Here is a 20,928-nt window from a genome sequence, read left to right as displayed (position 1 = left end):
AAATGCATGTGTGTATATATATACGTTTATGTATGTATGTCAGCATGTGCCTACATGTGAGGACTTTGACACTTCTACAGCCTCCTGTTTCAAACATGCAGTTTCTTTATTAATACTACTGACTCCAACAAATCCGACCCTCCTATTTTCTTTTTTATCTGGCTTATTTTTGTAGTCACCTGTTTCTGTCAGTGCTGTCCAAATGGAGAAAAAGGCATGCTGTCTTGATGATTTTCCACGATAAGCCATCAAAGAGACGAAAGGTAAGGATGAGAGGAGCGATGTATGTGTGCAACAAGTGAGTCAGAGCAGTCACCACAGCACAAATTGTGTTTTCAATAAAATGAATATGGATATTTATAAATGATCAGTGAGACTTAAGAATGGATGTTAAAACATTTTGGGAACAACAGTGATTTAGCAGAAAAAATCGGATTTTAGGGTAACCCCATATGAAATTGCATAATATATGATTGTGCAAAGAATCTTTTTATCCTTCATGTTCAATGGAACCTGTGACTTGCTCTGCAATCACATGCTTTATATTGAAATAATTCTTTTCCTAGAGGATTTTAAAATTAGCAACGTTGAACTCAGTTAAGTACCTTATCTTGAAACAAATGAATGAAGTTAAAAATCCCCCTTCTTTTTAATTATTCCTGCCATACTTTCACAGAGACTCCAAGGAGCCAATAACTAGGTGGAATCAGGTCACATATGGGACAATATGTTACAATATTTATTTGTGAATAGATGTTTAATTCAAAGGTGTGCCACTCAGTTCAATCTGGACTAGCTTGTATATAATGAAAAAAGTACATGGCCATTCAGTGATGGTATTTTGTTAATTAATAGAATAGCCCAGTTTAAAGTTTCCAGCATGGAAAGAAAATGATGACACCCCACGTTTGTCAGTTCCAAAAAGCCATACTCAGAATGGTGGGTTGACATTTCTTCTATTCTTGTCTCTGTTCCTGCCAATTGGGGCAAACACCCCTACAAAGTATCTAAAATTTTCTCTGCAGTGCTGAAGGTGATGCTTCAGATTCATTTTACACGACTCCTTGGGTGTGCCTGGCTGCTTGAGGTAGGTTCACAGAGAGCAAAAAGGCAAGTTACATTTTTCTTCCATTGAATTAGTGGAAGAGTTGAGAATGTGCAAGTATTATAGTGTATGTGTTAAGGATTAAAGATCAACTATTATAAATTGTCGATCTATAAGCCACTAGCCACTAGCTCGAGTTACACTTTGACCTTATCCTTCTATGTAACAGGAAAGAGCTTTTCTTAGCCCAGACAGGAGGGGACTGCAGCGCCTGCAGGAACAGCTGCGTAGGGGACACAGAAACCGTTTGATTACATGAGAGATGGAAACGATATTTAATAAAAACAAAGAAGAACATCCAGAGCCCATAAAAGCTGAGGTGCAAGGTAAGTGAATGCAAATCTCTTCTAATACATGTTGTTATTTTTGTGTTTTCAAATGTGTAAACATTGAAACACTTGTTCACCCGAAACAGCACAGAAGAAGCAAACTGAGAAAGGGAGAAATGTCAGTGAACTTTGTTTAAAGGACTGAACTCAGATCTTATTTGTGCCCCTGACTGGGGGATTTTTCTTCCTTTATGGGTATTTCTGTGTATTTTTCCAGAAAGTCTGTTTGAACAGGGTTCACTGAAGTCGGCAGTGAGGGACAAGACTCAGAATTTAATCTGGTGACATCCCCTCCCCCATGGCTCTGTTTAGACTTTCATTTTCTCTTTGCCATAACCCTTCGCTACCCTCTCGCTGTTCTTTCAGCCGAGCACACTCTTCCTTGCATTCTGGAGAGGTTCACTAAAACTGGGACACTTTAGCAATAGTAATTCTAAATAGATAAGCAGCAGTAACAGATGCCACTGTGTGCTGTTAAAAAGACGGTTCAGAAGGCATTCCAGTAAAAAATGCAGTGTCCTCCAGCAAGATAGCTTAAGGTGGCTTTCTAGGGATGAATGCTTGATCAACTTAACATTTTTACTCCTTGTTTTACCTTACAGAAGAGGGAGGCAAAGAGTTTTTTCCTACAGCTATAGGAGATGTTTGTTGCTGAGAACCCCAATTCAGTAAATGTATGCTGTGTCTTTTGTAGTATATAGTCTAAGAAATAGCAGGCATCTAATACCAATTTTAAAGTCAATTCCCAGGTAGGCTATATAAAAGCAGGCAATTACAACTTGCATGACGTTGCTGTTGTTCAGTTTGATGGCTGAATTGAAAAAGATTTTGTTTCTAGTCAAAGTGCATTGTTTTAATTTGAGGTGATTTTATGCCTTTCTAATTTTTGTCACTCAAGATAAAATCTTTCTATTGAAAGCATTTGAAGTTTTTTGCAAACAAAACTATTGACCATACCCGATTTGCATTATGGAATGGTTTATTTAAACAAAGATTGAATAGTTCAGTAAATAAAATTAAGTATACAAAATATTACTTCATTGGTAATGATGATTCAGTATTTACAACTAATGAAAATTAAAGAGAACCCAGACCTCTAAATATTTAGCTAGCCCTGAGCTCTGCCCATGTTTTGGCTCCTTGTTACTCAATATGTACATTGTAAATATGACCCCATATTACTGACGTCAGAAATAATTAACTCTTACTGTCCTAAAGACTGTATAGCCATGTGATCACACAAGGCTTGATTGCTCTGATGCTTAATAATCTTCCAAATATTCGGAGATTTTACTGTGTTACTTTCATGTCTTCACATAGTACAGAAAAGTATCATTATTGCCGCTTTAGGTAAAACATGAGGCAAAAAAGATACAAGGGACACATTTTTGAAGCTACTTAGGCACTTTAGGATGCTGATTGGTACCCAGTGTGATACTTAAGTCCCACTAAGATTAATTTTGATCTGAAAACCTCACTAGATGCCAATTTGCTCCCTGCTTTTTGTACTGGAATTATGCCAGAAAATACACTGAATTATGCCAAGAGTTTCAGAAACTGCATCAGTTCTGTAGTGCTTTAAACAGAAGATCACTTTTTTCCCTGATTACCTATTGAAGGGAAATTATTTTGTTGGCGTGTCCTGGAACTTCTTGGGCATCTTTATTCTGATAGAGAGGAATAATAACTAAACAAATTTTTTAGCCCTAGGCACTGCAAGAGCTTCAGTGAATTACAGAAATATCTGCTTTTCTTGAATGATGGGCCCCAAAACAGAAATGATCCCACAAGACCTGAAATGCAGCAGAAGTATTATATTTTTGCTGGAGGGAAGGGAAGACTGATTGCAGCAAAACACATGCAGTTAGCCTCAACTCAATGTTACCAAAAGGTTTGCTGGTGCATGACCAGCAGTTCATGCTTACTGTATAGATATACAGTCTTAAATGACATTGGTAAGAGGGTAGGAGCACAAAAGACTACACTCACCATACTGCAGTTGCCAATAGTTCTGGAGAAAATGCAGAATCTACAACCTTCTGTTTGCAGATAACAGAAAACTGTAGAAAGGGAAGTGACAACAAGAGAAACACTTGTATTTGAGGCATAACAATAGACTAAACTTGTTTAGTAATTAATGTTTAGTAATCAGCCAAGCAAAAAATATGTACCTACCTTGAATATTTAGTTTTGTTCTAAATCTATTTCCTCCAAAGGAGTCATGTGCTAGTCACAAACATTTACCCAATGTTTGGTTTTCGAAACTCTTGCAAAATGCAATAATAATAAAATGCAAATCCATTGTGTCAACATTTTTTTCTCTTCCTAATGTATTCTAGATCTGTAACTGTAATGAAGTTGTGTGAGTATTGTGGCACACAATATTAGTCAGCTATCCTGACTGAGAATATATTTATGCAAAGCTGGCTTTTACTGTATATCCTTCCTTGCATTTGGATGGTTTATGCTTAATGTCATTTATTTGAAGAAATGGCAAACATTCTTGCCTCCCTTACCTACAATGGTCAAAATTCAGGATTTGTTCTCTTGGAAAGTGGTCAAAGTCCCTTTAGGATCTCAGAAAGCCTTACAACAAAACCATTGCTACTTCTCCACAACTGCATCAACTTTGACAAAATTGAATATTTTTGTGGGAGGACATTTCTATGTGTTGCAAAGGTAAAATTGTTAAAGGTAGAATTATTAAAGACATACCTGACATGGGCTCACAAACTGAACTGTAAGGAGAATTAAATTTCTGAGCAGCTTTTTTATGTAGAGACAATGTTCAGTGCAGAAATTGTGTGGAAAAGTAGTATGTGATCATAAATATTCCCTCAGGAGGCATACACACAAAGAAGCAAGTGAAGGTTTTAATTTCATATCTGATATGCTTCTGCTCAGCTCTTTAACCCTGAAGACATTCTTTAATTGTTGTTATTCTCTATGTCAAATGATAGCTAATGTATTTCTTGCAGGGATTTGATGAGGAACATTTTGTATTCAAACCTTAATAGTACTTATACATTTTCAGTATAATATTTCTACCCACTATTTGTGTTCAAAACACCAACATTATGACTAGTGTCACAAAAGCACTCCCAAAATGACACTACAATATGCTGTGTAATTTAATTAAAGAACTTTTTACTGGAATTCATTTAGCCTAAAGCTTAAATAGATATACTGAAGGGCAGTACAAGTCATATATCCTATAAAATATGTTTATTTCTGATAAGCTCTAGCTTTTCCTGGCATGAATAAAAGGGCTTAAACACATCACTTTAATATCTGAGTGCAAGGAAGAAAGGTCCAACTTTATTTACTTCCTGTTTTTTTAGAAAATTACATTCCAGCAATCTCTTGTACATGTGGTAATCTCATATATTGATATTTATGCAGAATATTACTAGTGCCACATTTTTGATCAGGTCATATTTTAGTTAGCCAAACTCAAATGTAATTATATGCTATTACAAATCTGGACTTACACCTATAGTCCATCTGCCTATATGAAGCCTATGCCCTTAGGAAAATTGTCCTGTAGCATGCCCCTTCCCTAAATGAATGAATACTGAAATGTCATTTTTGTTTGCAGGTCAGTTGCCCACTTGGTTGCAAGGGATACTTCTCCGAAATGGCCCAGGGATGCACACAGTAGGGGACACTAAATATAACCACTGGTTTGATGGCTTGGCTCTGCTGCATAGCTTTACATTTAAAAATGGTAAGTTATTGCATGTCAGTTTACAAAAAGCTCAACAAGCCAAATCTTGGTGTTTTACATTGCTAATTCTCTTTTAAGTTTGATTAGCATTAAAATGTTCCAGGTGTCTGGCTATAACCCTACAAAAAAATAGTACACGTAGGTGTTATGTGGCTGGTGAGTCTGCCACAGCAAGCTTTTCTTTGCTAAAGGATATTTGCTTGACAGGGTCTTTCTCTGGCTTTGTCTGTGGTAATTTTCAAAAGAGCTCAGTATGAAATGTGATTGAAACCTGTCTGACCTTTGTCAGGTGAAGTCTACTACAGAAGTAAGTATCTCCGAAGTGACTCATACAACTGCAATATAGAAGCAAACCGAATCGTGGTGTCTGAGTTTGGAACTATGGCTTATCCAGATCCATGCAAAAACATATTTGCCAAGTAAGCAATGCTTTTTCCAACAAGATTCTGCTATCTACCTCTCCCTCCAGCACAGATGTCTTTCTGTTTACCCTTGATGCATATATACAAACATGAAGTCTGTTTTGTATATTTACAATTACCAACTACTGACAAGGCCAGGAGATACATCCAGTAACATACGCTCTATGGGTTAGTCTAAGGCAAATATTCTAAATCCACTTCATCAGTAATATTGTCTGTTTAATTCACTAGTGCAAGTAGATTTCATTGTAATTTTGAAAAAAAACAAGTAATTTCCAGGTGTTTCATGGAATTTTATTAAATTGATATTCTGTAAGGGGAGAAGCAGCAAGAAAAGGAAAAGATGAAGAGATGGGGAAAGTATTAATTCAAAATTTATTCTGCAAAAAGATGAAAATCATCCATGACTGAAATAAATACATTTAAAAAAAAGCTGTATTAAAGGCCATTTCTACGCCCCCTGCCCCCTAAAAGAAAGTGAAGAAATTTTTCAATTGTTGAGTCACAGGCAGTGCTTTGAAGTACTGCACCCAAAGACCTGAGCTAACCTTATGTTCAAAATCACAACCGCTTGGGGTCATTGCAGTAGCTACTTTCATAGTGTTAGAAAGGATGACAGGCTATTTATGAGCCTGTAAAATTGCCTTTGTATGTTCCCTGGCAAATGCAAGTAGTTCATCCATCTTTTATTCCTGGCTGAACTACATCTAATGACCTCAAATTACATGCTTGGTAAGACCATAAACATGGATAGTTATTGCAAAATAACTATAACTTTGATACATTGTGAGTTGTTGCTCTGATAAAAGATGCTTTTTTTCTTTTTTTCTGCAGTAATAGGATAACACTGGCATTTTAAGTCTGTAAGGGATAGGAGCAACTTTGTCTTGGTTTCAAATGAGTATGATAAAATCCTACACTAGTAAGAACTGTCACAGAACCCTATATGTGAAATCAGATCTGCTTTGAAATCATAATTGTGATAAGGGATAATACTGAAAACAAAAATACACCATCAATGAGTATATAAATCAATTTATTTTATGAGGGCACACCCTGAAAAACCTAATAACTTATAGGTAGAAACTGTTAGGCCAAATTCTCATGAGGTATGCACAGGAGTGCTTGTAATTAGCCCATCCTGATACAACAGTGGCTATCTCACAGCTGTTGGCAGGACTGGACCTGAATGTCCATTTGTGCATGGAAAAACAGTTTCATACATACATGTCCTTAATCCTCCCCCAGGCTAAGGGTGTTGAAGAACTTCATCTCCTCTGCCGTTCACGCTGTCCACTAAGGCAGTGGAAAAGCTGCCAGAAGAGGACACAGCAGGGGAGAGACAGACCCAGCTCCATTACCCTGCTACTGTGCACAGCCCACACTGCGCAGGGTGACTTCTGCTTCGTATGGGGTAAAATCAACTGCAGCTGCAGCTTATCTAATGAACCAATATGAAACTTTCCTCTCTGCAGGGCATTCTCATACTTGTCTCACACCATTCCCGAGTTCACAGACAACTGCCTGATCAACATTATGAAATCTGGGGATGATTATTATGCTACCAGTGAGACTAACTTCATCAGAAAAATTAATCCACAGACTCTGGAGACTCTAGAGAAGGTATTAAATGGCTGTGTGTCATTCTGGTTCCTTCTAATGAATACAGTTTCAGGCTGATTTATAAGAATCAGTACACAAAGCTGGAAAGATACTTTTCTCTTTCTACTATTTCCTTACTAGCACAGAATACTTTTTTTGAAATCCTGGTAAAGTGAAATGATGAAGATACCAGTTCATTTAAGAACTCAGGAGCTCAAAAATAAATCACAGGCAGTTTAGGGAAAAGCTGGGCTTTGTGCAGTTTCACAATTGTATGCAATTGCAGGCAAAATACCACATATCGTGCTTATGATGTGATTATTTTGGATGATTCCTATTATTATGTATCTGTAGTTATCAAGTGATTTACATAATTAACAATTCAGTAGGTCATTTATATATGATTACTTTTCAAATACCTTATGCAAGATATTATTAAAAGCAAATCTTGACATATTGAAATATGCATTGAGTTTTCCTATCATGCATTACAGTTTAAGTACAATTCCCAAGCTTTAAATTGAATAGAAATCTTTTTGCTCCAGAAAACTGCTAGACTCATAGTGCTATTAAATAAACTGCTTTCAGGATGAAATGGGCATCTGTGGAGTAGCTTCTTTAGCCAATCCTCCTGTTGTCTTATGTGGCTGCTAGGAAGAGATGAATGTAATTCAGATTTTGTACCTTGTTTTAGCCTTAAATTAGGAAATCATTTGAGTACTTGCATAAGTCATTTGACTGAAGTGTTGAAATTTAAAGGCATTTGGGTGGCATCAGTAGAAGGCTACCAGTGTTGAAAGGCTGGTGGATTTGGGGTGTTAGCTATGATTAATATAAATATTCCTATGCATCTCTAAAATCTCCTATTGTATCATTTGCCAGGTTGACTACAACAAATATGTAGCTGTAAATGTGGCAACTTCTCATCCACACTATGACAGTGCTGGAAATGTTCTCAACATGGGTACTTCAATTGTTGATAAAGGGAAAACAAAATATGTTTTATTTAAGATTCCTTCCTCTGTGCCAGGTAAGATCTGGCTTTTGTCAGTATTTTTTAGAAACTTGTTAGCAGTTTCTTTTCTTCTTAGGTCAAAGGGAGATGATACAGCTCTTCCACAAACACACAATGCTTATTTTCTTAATTTTAATGTAGTGTGAACTTAGTGTTAACTGCTTAGCCTGTCTGAGTATATGCTATTACAAAGGTTCATCTTGAATCCTATGCAAACAGGATGTTTCAGTGTGAAGATCTTTGCTTTTACAGTTTGCTTTTAGAAGAATTCTACTTTGATTATCACTAGATATTCACTAGAGTGAACTAATTCTTCTACAAGAATTTCCATACCTTGTGTTGTGATGTGTAGAGGGGGTGTGAACAGAAAAATTTTTGTCTGTCAGGCAGTGTTCTACAGTTTGAAGTAGTAAAATTCAATTTTCTTGATAAATGAAAATGCTCTTAAAATACTTATACAGTGATTATAGGGAAGCATAATACCAAATAGTACCTAATATGAAGTTATTTCCTCTCTAACCTGGCCTACAGTAGGGCTTGCAGAAATATCATCCTTTGTTCACAGAGCAAATCACTTGCTCTTTTTCCTTCAAGACAATGCTTGGTTTAAAACCAGCTGCTAATGTGATGTCTGTCCTCATGTGTACACAACCAAGAGACTTTCCGTAGTTGAAAGATGTTTGTTATTCCTAGCTGTGGCTCAAACAAAGTCACTATAGATCGAACAGGAACATCTCCGTAAAAGTAAGTTCAAAACCACGGGGGCATTTGAAACCCCATGTAAAGTTGCTGATTTAATTGAACAGCTTTCTACTTCTGGAACTTCCAAAAATGCTTATCCGTGGAGTCAAATACTGAGACAAGAGGTCTCTGTCTGAGTGGATCTGGCATTGTGGTACTACTGTGCTGCTTCACTCAAATGCAACCTTCTATGTTAATTCTGCAGAAGGAAACAAGCCATTTTCTAAACAGGAAAATGCAAATAAAACTGAGAGGAACCTATTCTTATCTACTCCTTATGTGGGAAAAATCCAAGCACAAGATTGAATTGGAATTTATTGTAAATGTAATCTTATTTTTTATCATTTATGTTCAGAAACAGAAAAGAAGAAATCTTGTTTTAAACACCTGGAAGTGGTATGCTCCATCCCTTCTCGCTCGCTGCTTCAACCAAGCTACTACCATAGCTTTGGAATCACAGAGAACTATATTGTGTTCATAGAGCAGCCATTCAAACTGGATATTGTCAAAATGGCAACTGCTTACATCCGAGGTGTGAACTGGGCTTCCTGCCTTGCCTTCCATAAGGACGATAAGGTATTTTTTCTAATGCTGAGCAATGGAGTCAGCCAGGCCAGTAATCTCTTCCACACTGTTCTGTCTTTCATCTGGTTCATTAATTTAAGTAATAACCCTTTTTTCTTCAACAACTGACTTTCATGTTTCATATTTTTTATTAGAAGTTGCATTTTTTAATATTTTCTCCCATCTCCAAAGTTTCAAATAAATACCGATGCTGAAGTGCTTGAGAAAGAGGATAGTTGGGCATTGTTAGAAATAATGTGTGCCAGAAGAGAAAATCAAAACTGCACTAGCATCCCAAACACAGAATTGCTCCTGCTCCAAGCAGAACACTGTATAGTGTGGATGAAGTCTGCTCTAGATCCATTGCATCACATAGGAGAGCCAGATTGGTGGAGAAACCCAAATTCATTGTGGCAACTGAGGGGGAAAAAAAAGTGTTCTCTGAAGATCTTACTTCCACATTTTCTGTCCATGAACAAGTGGAGCATACTGGGGTCGAGTGCACCAGCAAAGAATAGTACAAACTCTGGACTAAGACAAAGTAATTTAAATGAAAAATGGGCCAGGGGATTTTCCAGGTTCACTGGAAAACTTCTATCCTCAGCCTAGTCCAAACAGTAATTTGCAACAGTGAAATGAGTTTAGAGCACTTGTGCACTCATTTTATTCCTACATTTTTTTGGTCTTTAGGTTGGAAGTTCTTGCCTTCTAGCAGCAAATCTGGAATTCTTAATATGCTTCAGTAGAAACAGACGGTGCTTTAGAATGTAGATGGTTACTTGTTGAAAAACAATTTCCTAAATAACTGTTTGTTGATCATTCATTAATGGTTTTAAATAATGTTTTCTGCCTTTCAGACATGGTTTCACTTTGTAGACAGGAAGACTAAAAAAGATGTATCCACCAAGTTTTATACGGATGCTCTGGTGCTTTATCACCATGTAAATGCTTATGAAGAGGATGGCCACATTATTTTTGATATTATTGCCTACACAGACAATAGCTTATATGACATGTTTTACTTAAAAAAACTGAGTAAAGACTTTGAAGAGAACAACGAACTTACCTCCATACCAACCTGCAAGCGATTTGTTGTTCCTCTGCAGTATGACAAGGTAGGAAGAAAATGGTTTTTTAACTTGCTCTTTGATCAGTAATTTAAAATTTATCAACTAGAAAAATGGGTGAGTTATTAGTTGCCAGCCCTTTTGTGCAAAATTCTGATTCTTTAAAAATAACATATTCACAAAGTGTGCAGGAGTTTTGTTTTGTGTGTGTACTGTGAGAAATGGCAAGAAGCAGTTGGACATACAGTTATGTGGATCTAGGTTCTGATGCCTTTCTTTATGGAGAAAAGGGCTTTTGAGCATATATAACTTCCTTACCTGTGCAACTACTTGTAACATGCTATCAAATATGAGCAGATATATCAACCTGACTGTTGGTTAGAAAGGCATGCATGAGGTTTTGCACAATCTGTTTCTTCCACTTTACTGGAAGCCTATATACAATATATTCACATTCTCCACTGTTGCAATAGTTTTATTAAAATTAGAAGATTTAATTTAAGTTTGAGTTTACCAGAAAGAAGAATGATCTTATCTTTCAATTTAATTTAAAACATAATTTTACATCATTGCTTGCAGGGAAGATTTTATACTGCCCAGCAACTTGGGCAAGTTTCTGCTTGATACATTTAGAATGGATAATACTTTTTGCTTTTACATCCTAGAATCTTGCTTTATTTCATGTCTCAAAAACAGTTATGTAGCAATAGCAAAGGATGTGCTGGATCACGCCAACTATCCTACCTACCCTGCAATCTTAAGAATTCAGCAATAGTGTTAAAAACAAGAATGGATCACGCTTATTTTTGCACTTGATTAATAGCAGATGCAAAAAAACTAACCTTTGGTGACTTTTAGTGGGAATTCCTACCAAATTCGCAATCTACGTAATCTATTTAGTGTGTTTCTGGAACATAACCATGTGTATCTAAACCTTTCTAAATGCTCAGTGTAATTCAAAATGGTTACATGATGATATATTAAGATTTTTAATGAAAAGGTCAGAATCTAATGTTACAGGATAAATGCCATTATGAAGGAACTTATTGAAGCTGTAATATTTGTTTAACCCCCTAATTGTCTATATTAATATCAAACCTGATGAAAGGTCCAAATTAGAAGCATATTCATAGAAACACATTACGTTTTCAGCATATGTCTCTTTCAGGATGCAGAAGTAGGTTCTAATTTAGTCACACTTCCAACTTCCGCAACTGCTGTAAAAGAGAAAGATGGCAGCATATATTGCCGACCTGAAATATTATGTAAAGGTGAGGCATATCCATTATACAAATACTTTCTGTTACACACTTACACATAGGTGCATTCTAATAGTGCCTAACAGCTCATTCTAATAATGCCTAACAGTTGTTTGAGGGTCCCAAGTCTGATCTTACAGTTACTAATATGGCTTACAAATCTACCTGTTATGAGGAGTAAAATTGGTCTGTTATAAGCAGTAACTTCAGTTATGTATTTTATGAAGTTTACCTTTGAACGTGGATTTTTAAACTTGAGCGTGTGCGTATGTGTGTTAACAGGAATATACAAAAAGTATATATTTACTTAAAGTGAAAGTCATTTCTTTGAATGGTAGCCTCTAATTATGTCTCAGATGTTCACATCTGATTGATGTATTTATGAAAATAAAAAAAGAAACAACACTCATAATTTCCAATACAATGAATCCCTAAGAATGAAAAATTGTCATTCTTGAACCAACAACCCTGGCTTTTTAGAAGTTCAGACATACAAAATATATGCAATACCAGTTTTAAATACTGTCAAAATTTTTCACAGGGTAACATTTCCTGAAAATTGGCACATGTAAATGTACATTTGAAATATATTTCTTCTTTTGTTCCTAAGTCTTGGCCTTTGTTATACCTAGGGATAGAACTGCCTCACATCAACTATGGATATAATGGCAAAAAATACAAATACGTCTATGCAACAGAAGTCCAGTGGAGTCCAGTTCCTACAAAGGTATCATTAACATGTACAAAGTCAGGAAATGTATTTATGTAACACAAATCAAATTTAAGCAGTTATTAGTAAACCATGGTTTATTAGTCTTGCCCAAAATATAGCCTCATTTGCATTCATGCATGCAAATTGAAAGTGTGTGGTTCTGAGGCCAGGGCTGAAACTGTTAAACCTTGGTTTTCCAGACAGCAAAACATTTTTCAACATCAAGTTAAAGCTTCTAAGTGAAAACACTGCAGTTGTGTACTATGTTTGTAAACTTCAACACTTGAGAGGAGGGACATGAAAAGTTGGACATCGTTAGCTTACTTGTATGATTAAAACAGCCTCCCTAAGCCAAACTGTGGGAACAATAAAGAGCAAACAAACACTTTCTTATGGGTATGACTTGAGATTGCATTCAACAGTGAATTGGTTTCTGTCAAAACTTTTCCCATTGGTGAGTCATTCACATGTGGAAAAATATGGAACGCCTAAATTCTCCTACGGGTAAGCTCATGTAGTACCATTCCCCTTATGAAGTATTAATAAACTCAGGCTTCCTCATCCAGCTTTTTATTTCCACCGAGTCTTCTGAACACTACAGTTACTGAGACCCTCACTTTCCTGCTAAATTAGGTTGAACTTCCGTAATGTACCAAAAGCTACAAAGAGAGTAAGAGAAAGGAAGAAGAGTACTAGGCAGACACACATCTGTAATAAATATTTTTTCCCCTTAGGAAACCTAACAAAAAAACAACAACAAAAAAAGAACTACTTGTAACAATATCAAATTTTTCAGAAAGCTTTACTTTTTGCTAGAGAACTAGTTGAGTGTTAGAGGATAGTAAATGCATTCTTTGTGTACACATGATACCAGCCTTTCAGGAGACAGCCTAGAAAACAAATAGATTAAGATGCACAGTACTACTAGCTGAAGGTAAGAGTATTGTACAGTCAAACTCACTCTTTATAATTACTGTTCTGAGAGCAAATTGAGATCGCTGTGGGTTCTTCTATATAATTATCACAACTGATTACAAAATAAAGCTGGATTTCTGCATGATGCAAGAAAATTTATTGCAGCACATCTGACGGTAGCTCAAGCAAATATGCAAGTTTGTGATTTCCAGTGCAGATAATCCCTGCTTGTCAAATATAAACAGCAATATAAATATAAAGTGCTGTTAGAAGATTTTTTTTCACATCAGTTAGTCTTTAATGAATGCAGTCACAGCAACAACCACGTATGATCCTTCTGTAAAGTCTGTAAGCAAAACTGCTGTCACCTTGGATAGAAGATTCTTCCTCCAGTGCCTGAATATTTCATTTTTGTGTGAAGTTATTTTTCTGACTAAACATCAAAAGGAAAAGGAGAAAACTGTATCTGAATGGGTAGAGAAAAGCCCTTAATAGAACTGAGGTGAAAATGTCACGTGTCCCCACTGGAAGCTGGTTTCGTCAGGCACTTGACCCATTAATGATATAAAATCTGCACGCTGTTCCTTCAGTTAGTACCAGTATCTGTGTGGCATTTTTGCCCGTTGGTTTAACCTTTACATCACTTCTAATAGCCTTTGTTCTCGCATATATACCCTAGTTAACAATAGAAGGCCTTGATAAATATTGAGGTCACAACAAAAGGAAAATAATTCACAGGATTAGAAATTGGAAGGTTTAAATCCTGTTTCCTGCTTTACAACAGAACTGCAGTAATTTGGGGCAAGTCACTTGCATGTTCGGTGCCATGTACTCTTCCTCTGTATAGTGAGAGTATTATTTACCCATGATGCAGGGTAAATAGATCTTATGACCTCTTTGTGTTTGTAAAACACTTAAAGCCCATATGCAATTGTAATCTAATGAAATGGTATCTGTGTCTCTTTTAACACTGCTGAAGTAAAATAGTCTTTATAAAATTAAAAGATCATTTTATGCTTATGCAGCCACTAAACGCGACTCCAAAGTTTAACATTTTCCAAGCGTTTCCTTTTTGTGATGCCACATGCCTCGTTGCTCCTTAACTCTTAGCGTTGCTTCCCCATGCCCGCAGTCTGTTCACGACGTACCTTTGGAATAAACCATTGTCTGGGTCACTGACATTTTTCTTTTCTGTCCACAACAATTCAGATTGCAAAACTGAATGTCCAAACAAAGGAAATGCTCCACTGGAGAGCTGACCACTGCTGGCCATCTGAGCCTATTTTTGTTCCCAGCCCTGATGCAAGAGAAGAGGATGATGGTAAAATTGTAACAACATTCTGAAAGTTGGATTTACATGAGTTTTGTATTAAATCTTAAATGTTTCATTGTTGTCAGTCATAACAAGAAAGCTAGGCTGATGCTTCCACAGATAGATTAAAATTGGTACCACCCATTTTGCTCCTGCAGACAAAAGAAAATGAAAAACAAGCAATAGTGCAAAATCAGCTTGCATAAAGTCCCAGTCTGCCCATAAACAATGAAATTAATGCTTAGGACTGTCCAGAGAGCCAACTGGAACTGGATTTATCATTAGGAGAAGCTGAAGCAGTGGGAAGTCATAGTTACGAGATGAGAACACGAAGTGGCACTGCAAGTATCCCTGTAATCTCGATCCAGTTGTGTTCTGAGGCGATTCCGTGCAAAGGCAAATGACAAATAGCTGAAAGGATGTGTCCCAAGTTTCACTGCTTAGCTGCCCAACAAGACTGTCAAGGACATAATTCAGTGTTTGTTTGTTTTCATCCTAATGAACTGCAGGCAGACTAGGAAAAAGCACAGAAGAGAACCATTCATTAGTCCTTTAGCTCTCTCAGTCAGACTTCTTCATGTCGTAAGCACCTTCAGTTTGTGTTCTCAGATTGTTAGGAAACAACACTAATTTCCTGACAGTGTTATCTTTTCTGCTTGGTGTAATTAGTATGTGCTTCTAATTCTCCATTTGTATGTCACAGGTGTTGTTTTGACCTGTGTTGTGACATCTGATCCAAAGGAGGCACCCTTCCTACTCATCTTGGATGCTAAAACATTCAAAGAACTGGGCCGAGCCAGAGTAAATGTAGAAATGCATCTGGACCTGCATGGAATGTTTATACCAGAGAAAGTTTTGAAGACTGAGACTGAGTAAAATGTTCTTTATCCTATTACACAGACTGAGACAACCTTCTACTGAATGTGGAATAATATCCCTTTTGTCGTTCAGGAGCAACCATATTACGGCAAGAAATGATTATATACGATCTCTTAAATAACTATATATAATCCCTTTTAAGAGATAGCAATGACTTTTATTAGAAATAATGATATGCACAACTGGCATATAACTAGTCCAAAAGAAGAATGATCAGTCTTTAAAAAGTGCTAATGTTGTGGGGAAAGGAATAGGAGAAAAAGGTAGTTTTATTTAAGTAGAATACAGCTTTCTGAGCAAATGAAGTACAGTATTTTTAATGTGATATAGGGAATAAATAACGTATGTCTACAGCTCATGAAAATTTCATGGATTGTTTCAAGACTGTAGCTCATGATGAAAGTTGTCTTCTGCTAGAAAACCTCACATTAAACTATCTGCTATGATACTATTATATTAATTCATGGCAATGCATTTTCTTGGTGCTTGATTTCTTAAACTCCACTGTAACCAAAGTTAAGTATTACATTCAGGTGCTATAACTTTCTAATTTAGAACCTAAAAAAAAAACCTGCTTTGCTAATAATTCCTTGGTGTATTTTTCCTTTTTATGATGACGAAACCAAGTAACTTGAATATTTTATGTAGCATTCGTTTATACTTCAGTGTTATTCAATCTTAATGTTATAAGCAGTTTGTATTCAAATCGTGTTTCCTTGAGAATATCTGACATGACATTTCATGTAATTCGATGATTACATTGTCTAAAAGATAAACAGAAATGTAATATTTATTAATATTGCTAATAATCTGTTACTAATAGTATGTGTATGAATGAGAGCAGTGTATTTCTGGCAGAACTCAGATATACATATTCACTAATTTGTTTAGGTAAAAGTGTATTTACTGATTAAAAGTGTATCTCTACTGATGGAGAAAACTAGGTATACATCCATCTGTTTTAGCTGCGCATCTGGTCTGTATGTGTCACCAAACTACTTGGGTATCTCTTTCTTTTGCGTACCTATTCTCAGTGTCCCTGCTACTCACTGTGTTTTACAGGTAGGAAGCAGAATGAAGTCATTGTTATTTTCTGTCTCCCCATCACATGAGCACCTGGGCTTTGGTGACTTGTTCGTGATTACATAAGATATTTACAGCAGAGCAGCAATTGAACTAACATCACCCGCAGTTCTTGCTTGCTCTGTACCAACTCCCTTTGCCAATGTCTTTACAGTACATATAGAATATACAACCTAATTTTAATGTGAAGAACGTCACTGTGGTCAGATCTAGAGTGTACGTAAGCACTTTGGGGTATTCAAAGGTTTACAAATTCCTGAAAATGGAAATAAACACCTCAGTGAGAGGTGTCTGCAAAAACAGTCACCTTCAGTGTTTTCAAGGCATATTACCACTACTGTTTAAGAGAATTTTATAATCTAAATAAGAAATCGAATTCCATTTTTGTAAGTAACACCGAAGCAGTATTGAAATGGCAGACTGACTTTGGATGTTGGGAAAATACCACTTAAGGGTGGAAAATACCACTTAACAGCTGTGATGCTGTTTCTTTTATTCTGCATATGTTCGTATTTCACAAGCCTCCACAAATATTTCTGGAATTATAAGATGGCCATAAATAAAAAGTCTAACCATTATTAGAGACTTCCTTTGTCTGTCTCCAGAATTTCATCTGAGAATTCATAGAGTTAAGCTTTCAGATGATCATGAGTTCTCCTGAATACAGGAGTTACTTGATTTCTAGGGAGCTAATTCATACTAGCCGAGAAGATATGACAGGGGATATTCATCATAAAACCAAAGCAGATGCGTTATCTTTAGTGTAAGAAAGCAAATGTGTTATTTACATTCATGTAGAAATACGGCAGAAAATAAACTGTACAAACTTGTCTTGGAGATGATTTTTTAAACAGTGTGCCATACTCACTTGGTCAACATTACACAGGATTTGGTTAATGTCAAGTTTGCAGTCAATCTGAAGACAAAAAGAGTGATGTAAATTTGGATATGCCAGTCTCAGTGTTTGATCCAGATCCTCCTACATATGGATCCAGACAATATGGATCAGACCATATAGCTAATCACAAATTTCTTTGAGACTGTTTTTAGGAGTTGGAATAGTAATGAAACATTTAGCATGAGTACAGTAATATACAGTATCATTTCTAGGCTGACAATAGCAAGGGGGAATGCATACGTGCTTTGCCAAGCGGCTGCAAGGCTTGTGGTTTTTTTGTTGTGGTAACATGGCACATGGTAATGAGTCTGTCATTTGGTTTGCTCCCCTGACATCCTTTACTGTGAATGAAATCTTGAGGAACAGAAAGGTTTGATTCTTCTTTTGTACCAATTAAGCCAAAAATCAGCCCAGTAAAAATAGTGGAGTTAGTGTAATGGCATAAAAAGAACCTACACTCAGTGATTGCATATAAAAATAGTAAGGATAGATCACTCTATTAAAGGAAAAAAACAGTTGAGCAAAAAAATCAGGTTATCAGTATACACACATAGTTACTTGAAAGATGTTACAAATGGCCCTCTAGTTGGTAGGAGTAGTTTGGTGTTGTTGTTGTGTTTTTTTGTTTTGTTTTGTTTTGTTTTTTAATCAGTGAGCTTCATTAAATGGAACAAATAACAAAACATAATAATTAATTTGTTCTCTGGAAGTGGATATTATCTGTTACACTTTGCCCATTGCCCCACATACACAGCAGGAGGAAGCAGAAGCACTGTTTACTAGGACAAGTTAAAAACCAGAAATACAACTATGTTTTCCTACATAATAGTCTGTGCAGGAGGCACAGAGACAAACCAGTGTTTTTCTTTTTAAATAACCAGGCCACTCAATGGCAGCTTTCACAATAATTTAAACCACTGCTCCCTTGGGTATGCAATTACCAAAGTATTAATAACAACAAGCAAAACACATCTTTCACCAGCAGCACAGGATGCAGTGCTCTCTGCTTTCAATACTCTCCAAGAGATCCGGGGATGTGCCTTCCTCTGCATCGCTTCCACGTTTCCGCATTCCGCTGTACTTACTCAGAATAAGGACATTTGACAGTCTGGATAATTATACCCAAGCCAGAAGTGGCCTTCTAATATTTTAAGATAGGTATGTAGTATTAAAAACTAAGTGATGCAAAGGTGCTGGCGTTTCTCACAGATTTTTTAATGCCATCACACAGGATGTGAAACGCATTCTCTGCTGCTTCTAAAATTCCTGTTGAAAGCTGCCCAACAAAGCTAGAGCACGGTACTCTTCTCCGGGACCCCTCTCCAGTCAGAAAGCACTCTGGCAAGGGCTGAATGGCAAACGCTGGCTCAAAGGTTTGCAGTCTTCACAAGGAAGCGCTTGGTGCAGAGTTTTGACTTCCCAGGGTCTACATGTGCAGATGTCCTGGCTGAAATCTCCATCTGGAGAACAAAATAGCGTTGTGTCTAGCTCTGAGAGGACAATGGTGCCTTTGTAGAGCCATTCATTTCTCTTTCCTATGGGGACATTTCCAGATACCTTTACTCTAATTTTTCCAGCGTTGAAATGACTGGGAGATGGTATCGAGCTGATTTAGAATGAACTATAAAATAAAATGTTAAGTTGTCCCCATTTCAAAAACATGTATTTTTAAATACCATGCTTGACATCAAAGAAACTGCCTTAAAGTAATGCAAGTAGTAAAAAGCACGCAGCCCACCCCAGCTTTACCAGGGCAGGCCCTCAGAAAGCGCATTTCACCCCAAAAGCGGAGCCCCAGGAGTGACTGCAGTGGGGTGCTTCACAGCCTGAGAAACCCGAATTTTATTTACCCATCGGAGTCGGGGGGCCATGGCGAGCTTCTGTTTGCCCTCACCTGGCAGCACCGACTGATCCAGAACATCACAGCTTTTACAGCACGTTCACTCGGTGCAAATCTAGTTTCACTACTTAAATTTTGGATGCTGTTAAAGAAAAAAAAAAGCAGCAGACAGAATCAAGTTATCTCCTAATGTGCAATTAAGCCCGTTAAATACACGGCCTAAAACCTCATGAAGAATCCTTCTGACGAAAATCTTTGCCCGAAGAGGACACGTTGCCAGCTGCAGCTCAAGTGGCACTCTGTAAACGAATCTCACCTCATTTAATTCTCATTTTCTTACTTTTTCTTATGCTAATACTCCTCATTTTCACCTCCAGCTCGTGAAAAAAAAAAAAAAAAAAAAAAAAGTGATTTTTTAAGTGATTTTAATCACGTTTGAACTGCGAGAGAATAATTTTTAAAGAAATGACGGTGGGCTCAGGGGAACAGACCCCCCCCCGCGGTGCTGAGGGGGGACCCGGGAGGCGCTGAGGGCCGGGGCCGGGGCCGGGCCGCGGCAGCTCCCGCCCCGTCAGGGCGGCGCGGGGAGATGATGTCAGGGCGGGCGGGCCGCCATGGTGCCCGGGCGCTGAGGGTGGCGGCACGGCCCGGTCCGGCTCGGCACGGCTCGACCCGACCCGGCACCATGTCGGGGCCGAGCGCCGTGTCGGATCCCCAGCACCCTGCTCGGTTACTGCGGGCCCTCAGCTCGTTCCGCGAGGAGAGCCGCTTCTGCGACGCGCACCTGGTGCTGGAGGGCGAGGAGATCCCGGTGCAGAAGAACATCCTGGCGGCCGCCAGCCCCTACATCAGGTACGGCACGGCTCGGCTCGGCTCGGCACGGCGCTGCCAGGCCGGGCAGGGCGGCCCCAGCAGCCATGGGAGCCCCGCTGCTGCCGGGGGGCTTCGGGCAGGGCGCTGAGCCAGCGAAAAACGCCCCAAAAAGCAGCCGGGCGCGAGAGAAGGTGGAACAGGGGTAACTGCGGGGCTCGTCTGTGTGTCCTGCCGTCTGCAGGCAGCAGAGGTATTTGATATCACCCGAAATAGGTGCAGGTCTTCCGGTACTCCATAAAAGCTGGGTTATCGCAAGTCTTCAGGAGGCTCTTCCCGGTGAGAGGACGTTCCTGCCAGCTGCAGCCTGCTGCCAAGTCCTCCCGGAACCTGCGGGTGCTGGGCGGGCTGGGGATGGGGAGGCTGTGCAGCTTCCCCCTGTCAGATTTCGTGGTTTTGTATGCTTTTAGGCAATATGATGGCCATTGTAAAAGGGCCTCAGTGTCCTCAGGTATAAACTACAAATAAATGGAAGGTAAAGTTGGTGGTTAACTTTTATAAAGGATGTTGAGCCTGGACAGACCTGAAGGAACAGTGCTTCCCACCTATAGCAACGAGCTGGCAGGGCTCAGAAATAAAACGGCATCA

The 20,928-nt window shown here is 38.1% G+C and overlaps 2 protein-coding genes and 1 long non-coding RNA gene across 5 annotated transcripts in view; 2 read left to right on the top strand and 1 right to left on the bottom strand.

The window, feature by feature from the left end:
• BCO1 (beta-carotene oxygenase 1) overlaps positions 1-16,207 on the top strand; it is a 61,848-nt gene extending 45,641 nt beyond the window's left edge. For both annotated transcript variants that reach the window (XM_040571598.1, XM_040571599.1), the window contains 13 exons: positions 176-263; positions 1,026-1,087; positions 1,275-1,431; positions 5,033-5,161; positions 5,451-5,580; positions 7,059-7,206; positions 8,068-8,215; positions 9,297-9,517; positions 10,363-10,620; positions 11,741-11,843; positions 12,464-12,558; positions 14,668-14,779; positions 15,474-16,207. In XM_040571598.1, the coding sequence (XP_040427532.1) occupies positions 1,368-1,431; positions 5,033-5,161; positions 5,451-5,580; positions 7,059-7,206; positions 8,068-8,215; positions 9,297-9,517; positions 10,363-10,620; positions 11,741-11,843; positions 12,464-12,558; positions 14,668-14,779; positions 15,474-15,646 (1,581 nt within the window). In that variant the 5' untranslated portion in view covers positions 176-263; positions 1,026-1,087; positions 1,275-1,367 and the 3' untranslated portion in view covers positions 15,647-16,207. The remainder of the gene's footprint in view (positions 1-175; positions 264-1,025; positions 1,088-1,274; positions 1,432-5,032; positions 5,162-5,450; positions 5,581-7,058; positions 7,207-8,067; positions 8,216-9,296; positions 9,518-10,362; positions 10,621-11,740; positions 11,844-12,463; positions 12,559-14,667; positions 14,780-15,473) is intronic.
• Positions 15,785-19,948, bottom strand: LOC121076947. 2 transcript variants are annotated; one of them, XR_005823819.1, is made up of 3 exons: positions 19,787-19,926; positions 19,481-19,612; positions 15,785-19,090 (listed from the first exon to the last, which is right to left on the bottom strand). It is a non-coding gene; the product is annotated as an uncharacterized LOC121076947 (long non-coding RNA). The 2 variants fall into 2 exon arrangements; XR_005823818.1 differs by having other exon boundaries at positions 18,392-19,090; positions 19,811-19,948.
• A 111-nt stretch (positions 19,949-20,059) lies between these two features.
• GAN (gigaxonin) overlaps positions 20,060-20,928 on the top strand; it is a 39,872-nt gene continuing 39,003 nt past the window's right edge. The window contains exon 1 of the mRNA XM_040571597.1: positions 20,060-20,322. Coding sequence (XP_040427531.1) covers positions 20,060-20,322 — 263 coding nt within the window. The remainder of the gene's footprint in view (positions 20,323-20,928) is intronic.

The sequence above is a fragment of the Cygnus olor genome, chromosome 12 (assembly GCF_009769625.2).
Source record: "Cygnus olor isolate bCygOlo1 chromosome 12, bCygOlo1.pri.v2, whole genome shotgun sequence".
Classification (NCBI taxonomy): domain Eukaryota; kingdom Metazoa; phylum Chordata; class Aves; order Anseriformes; family Anatidae; genus Cygnus; species Cygnus olor.
This window is presented reverse-complemented; position numbering and strand designations above follow the sequence as displayed.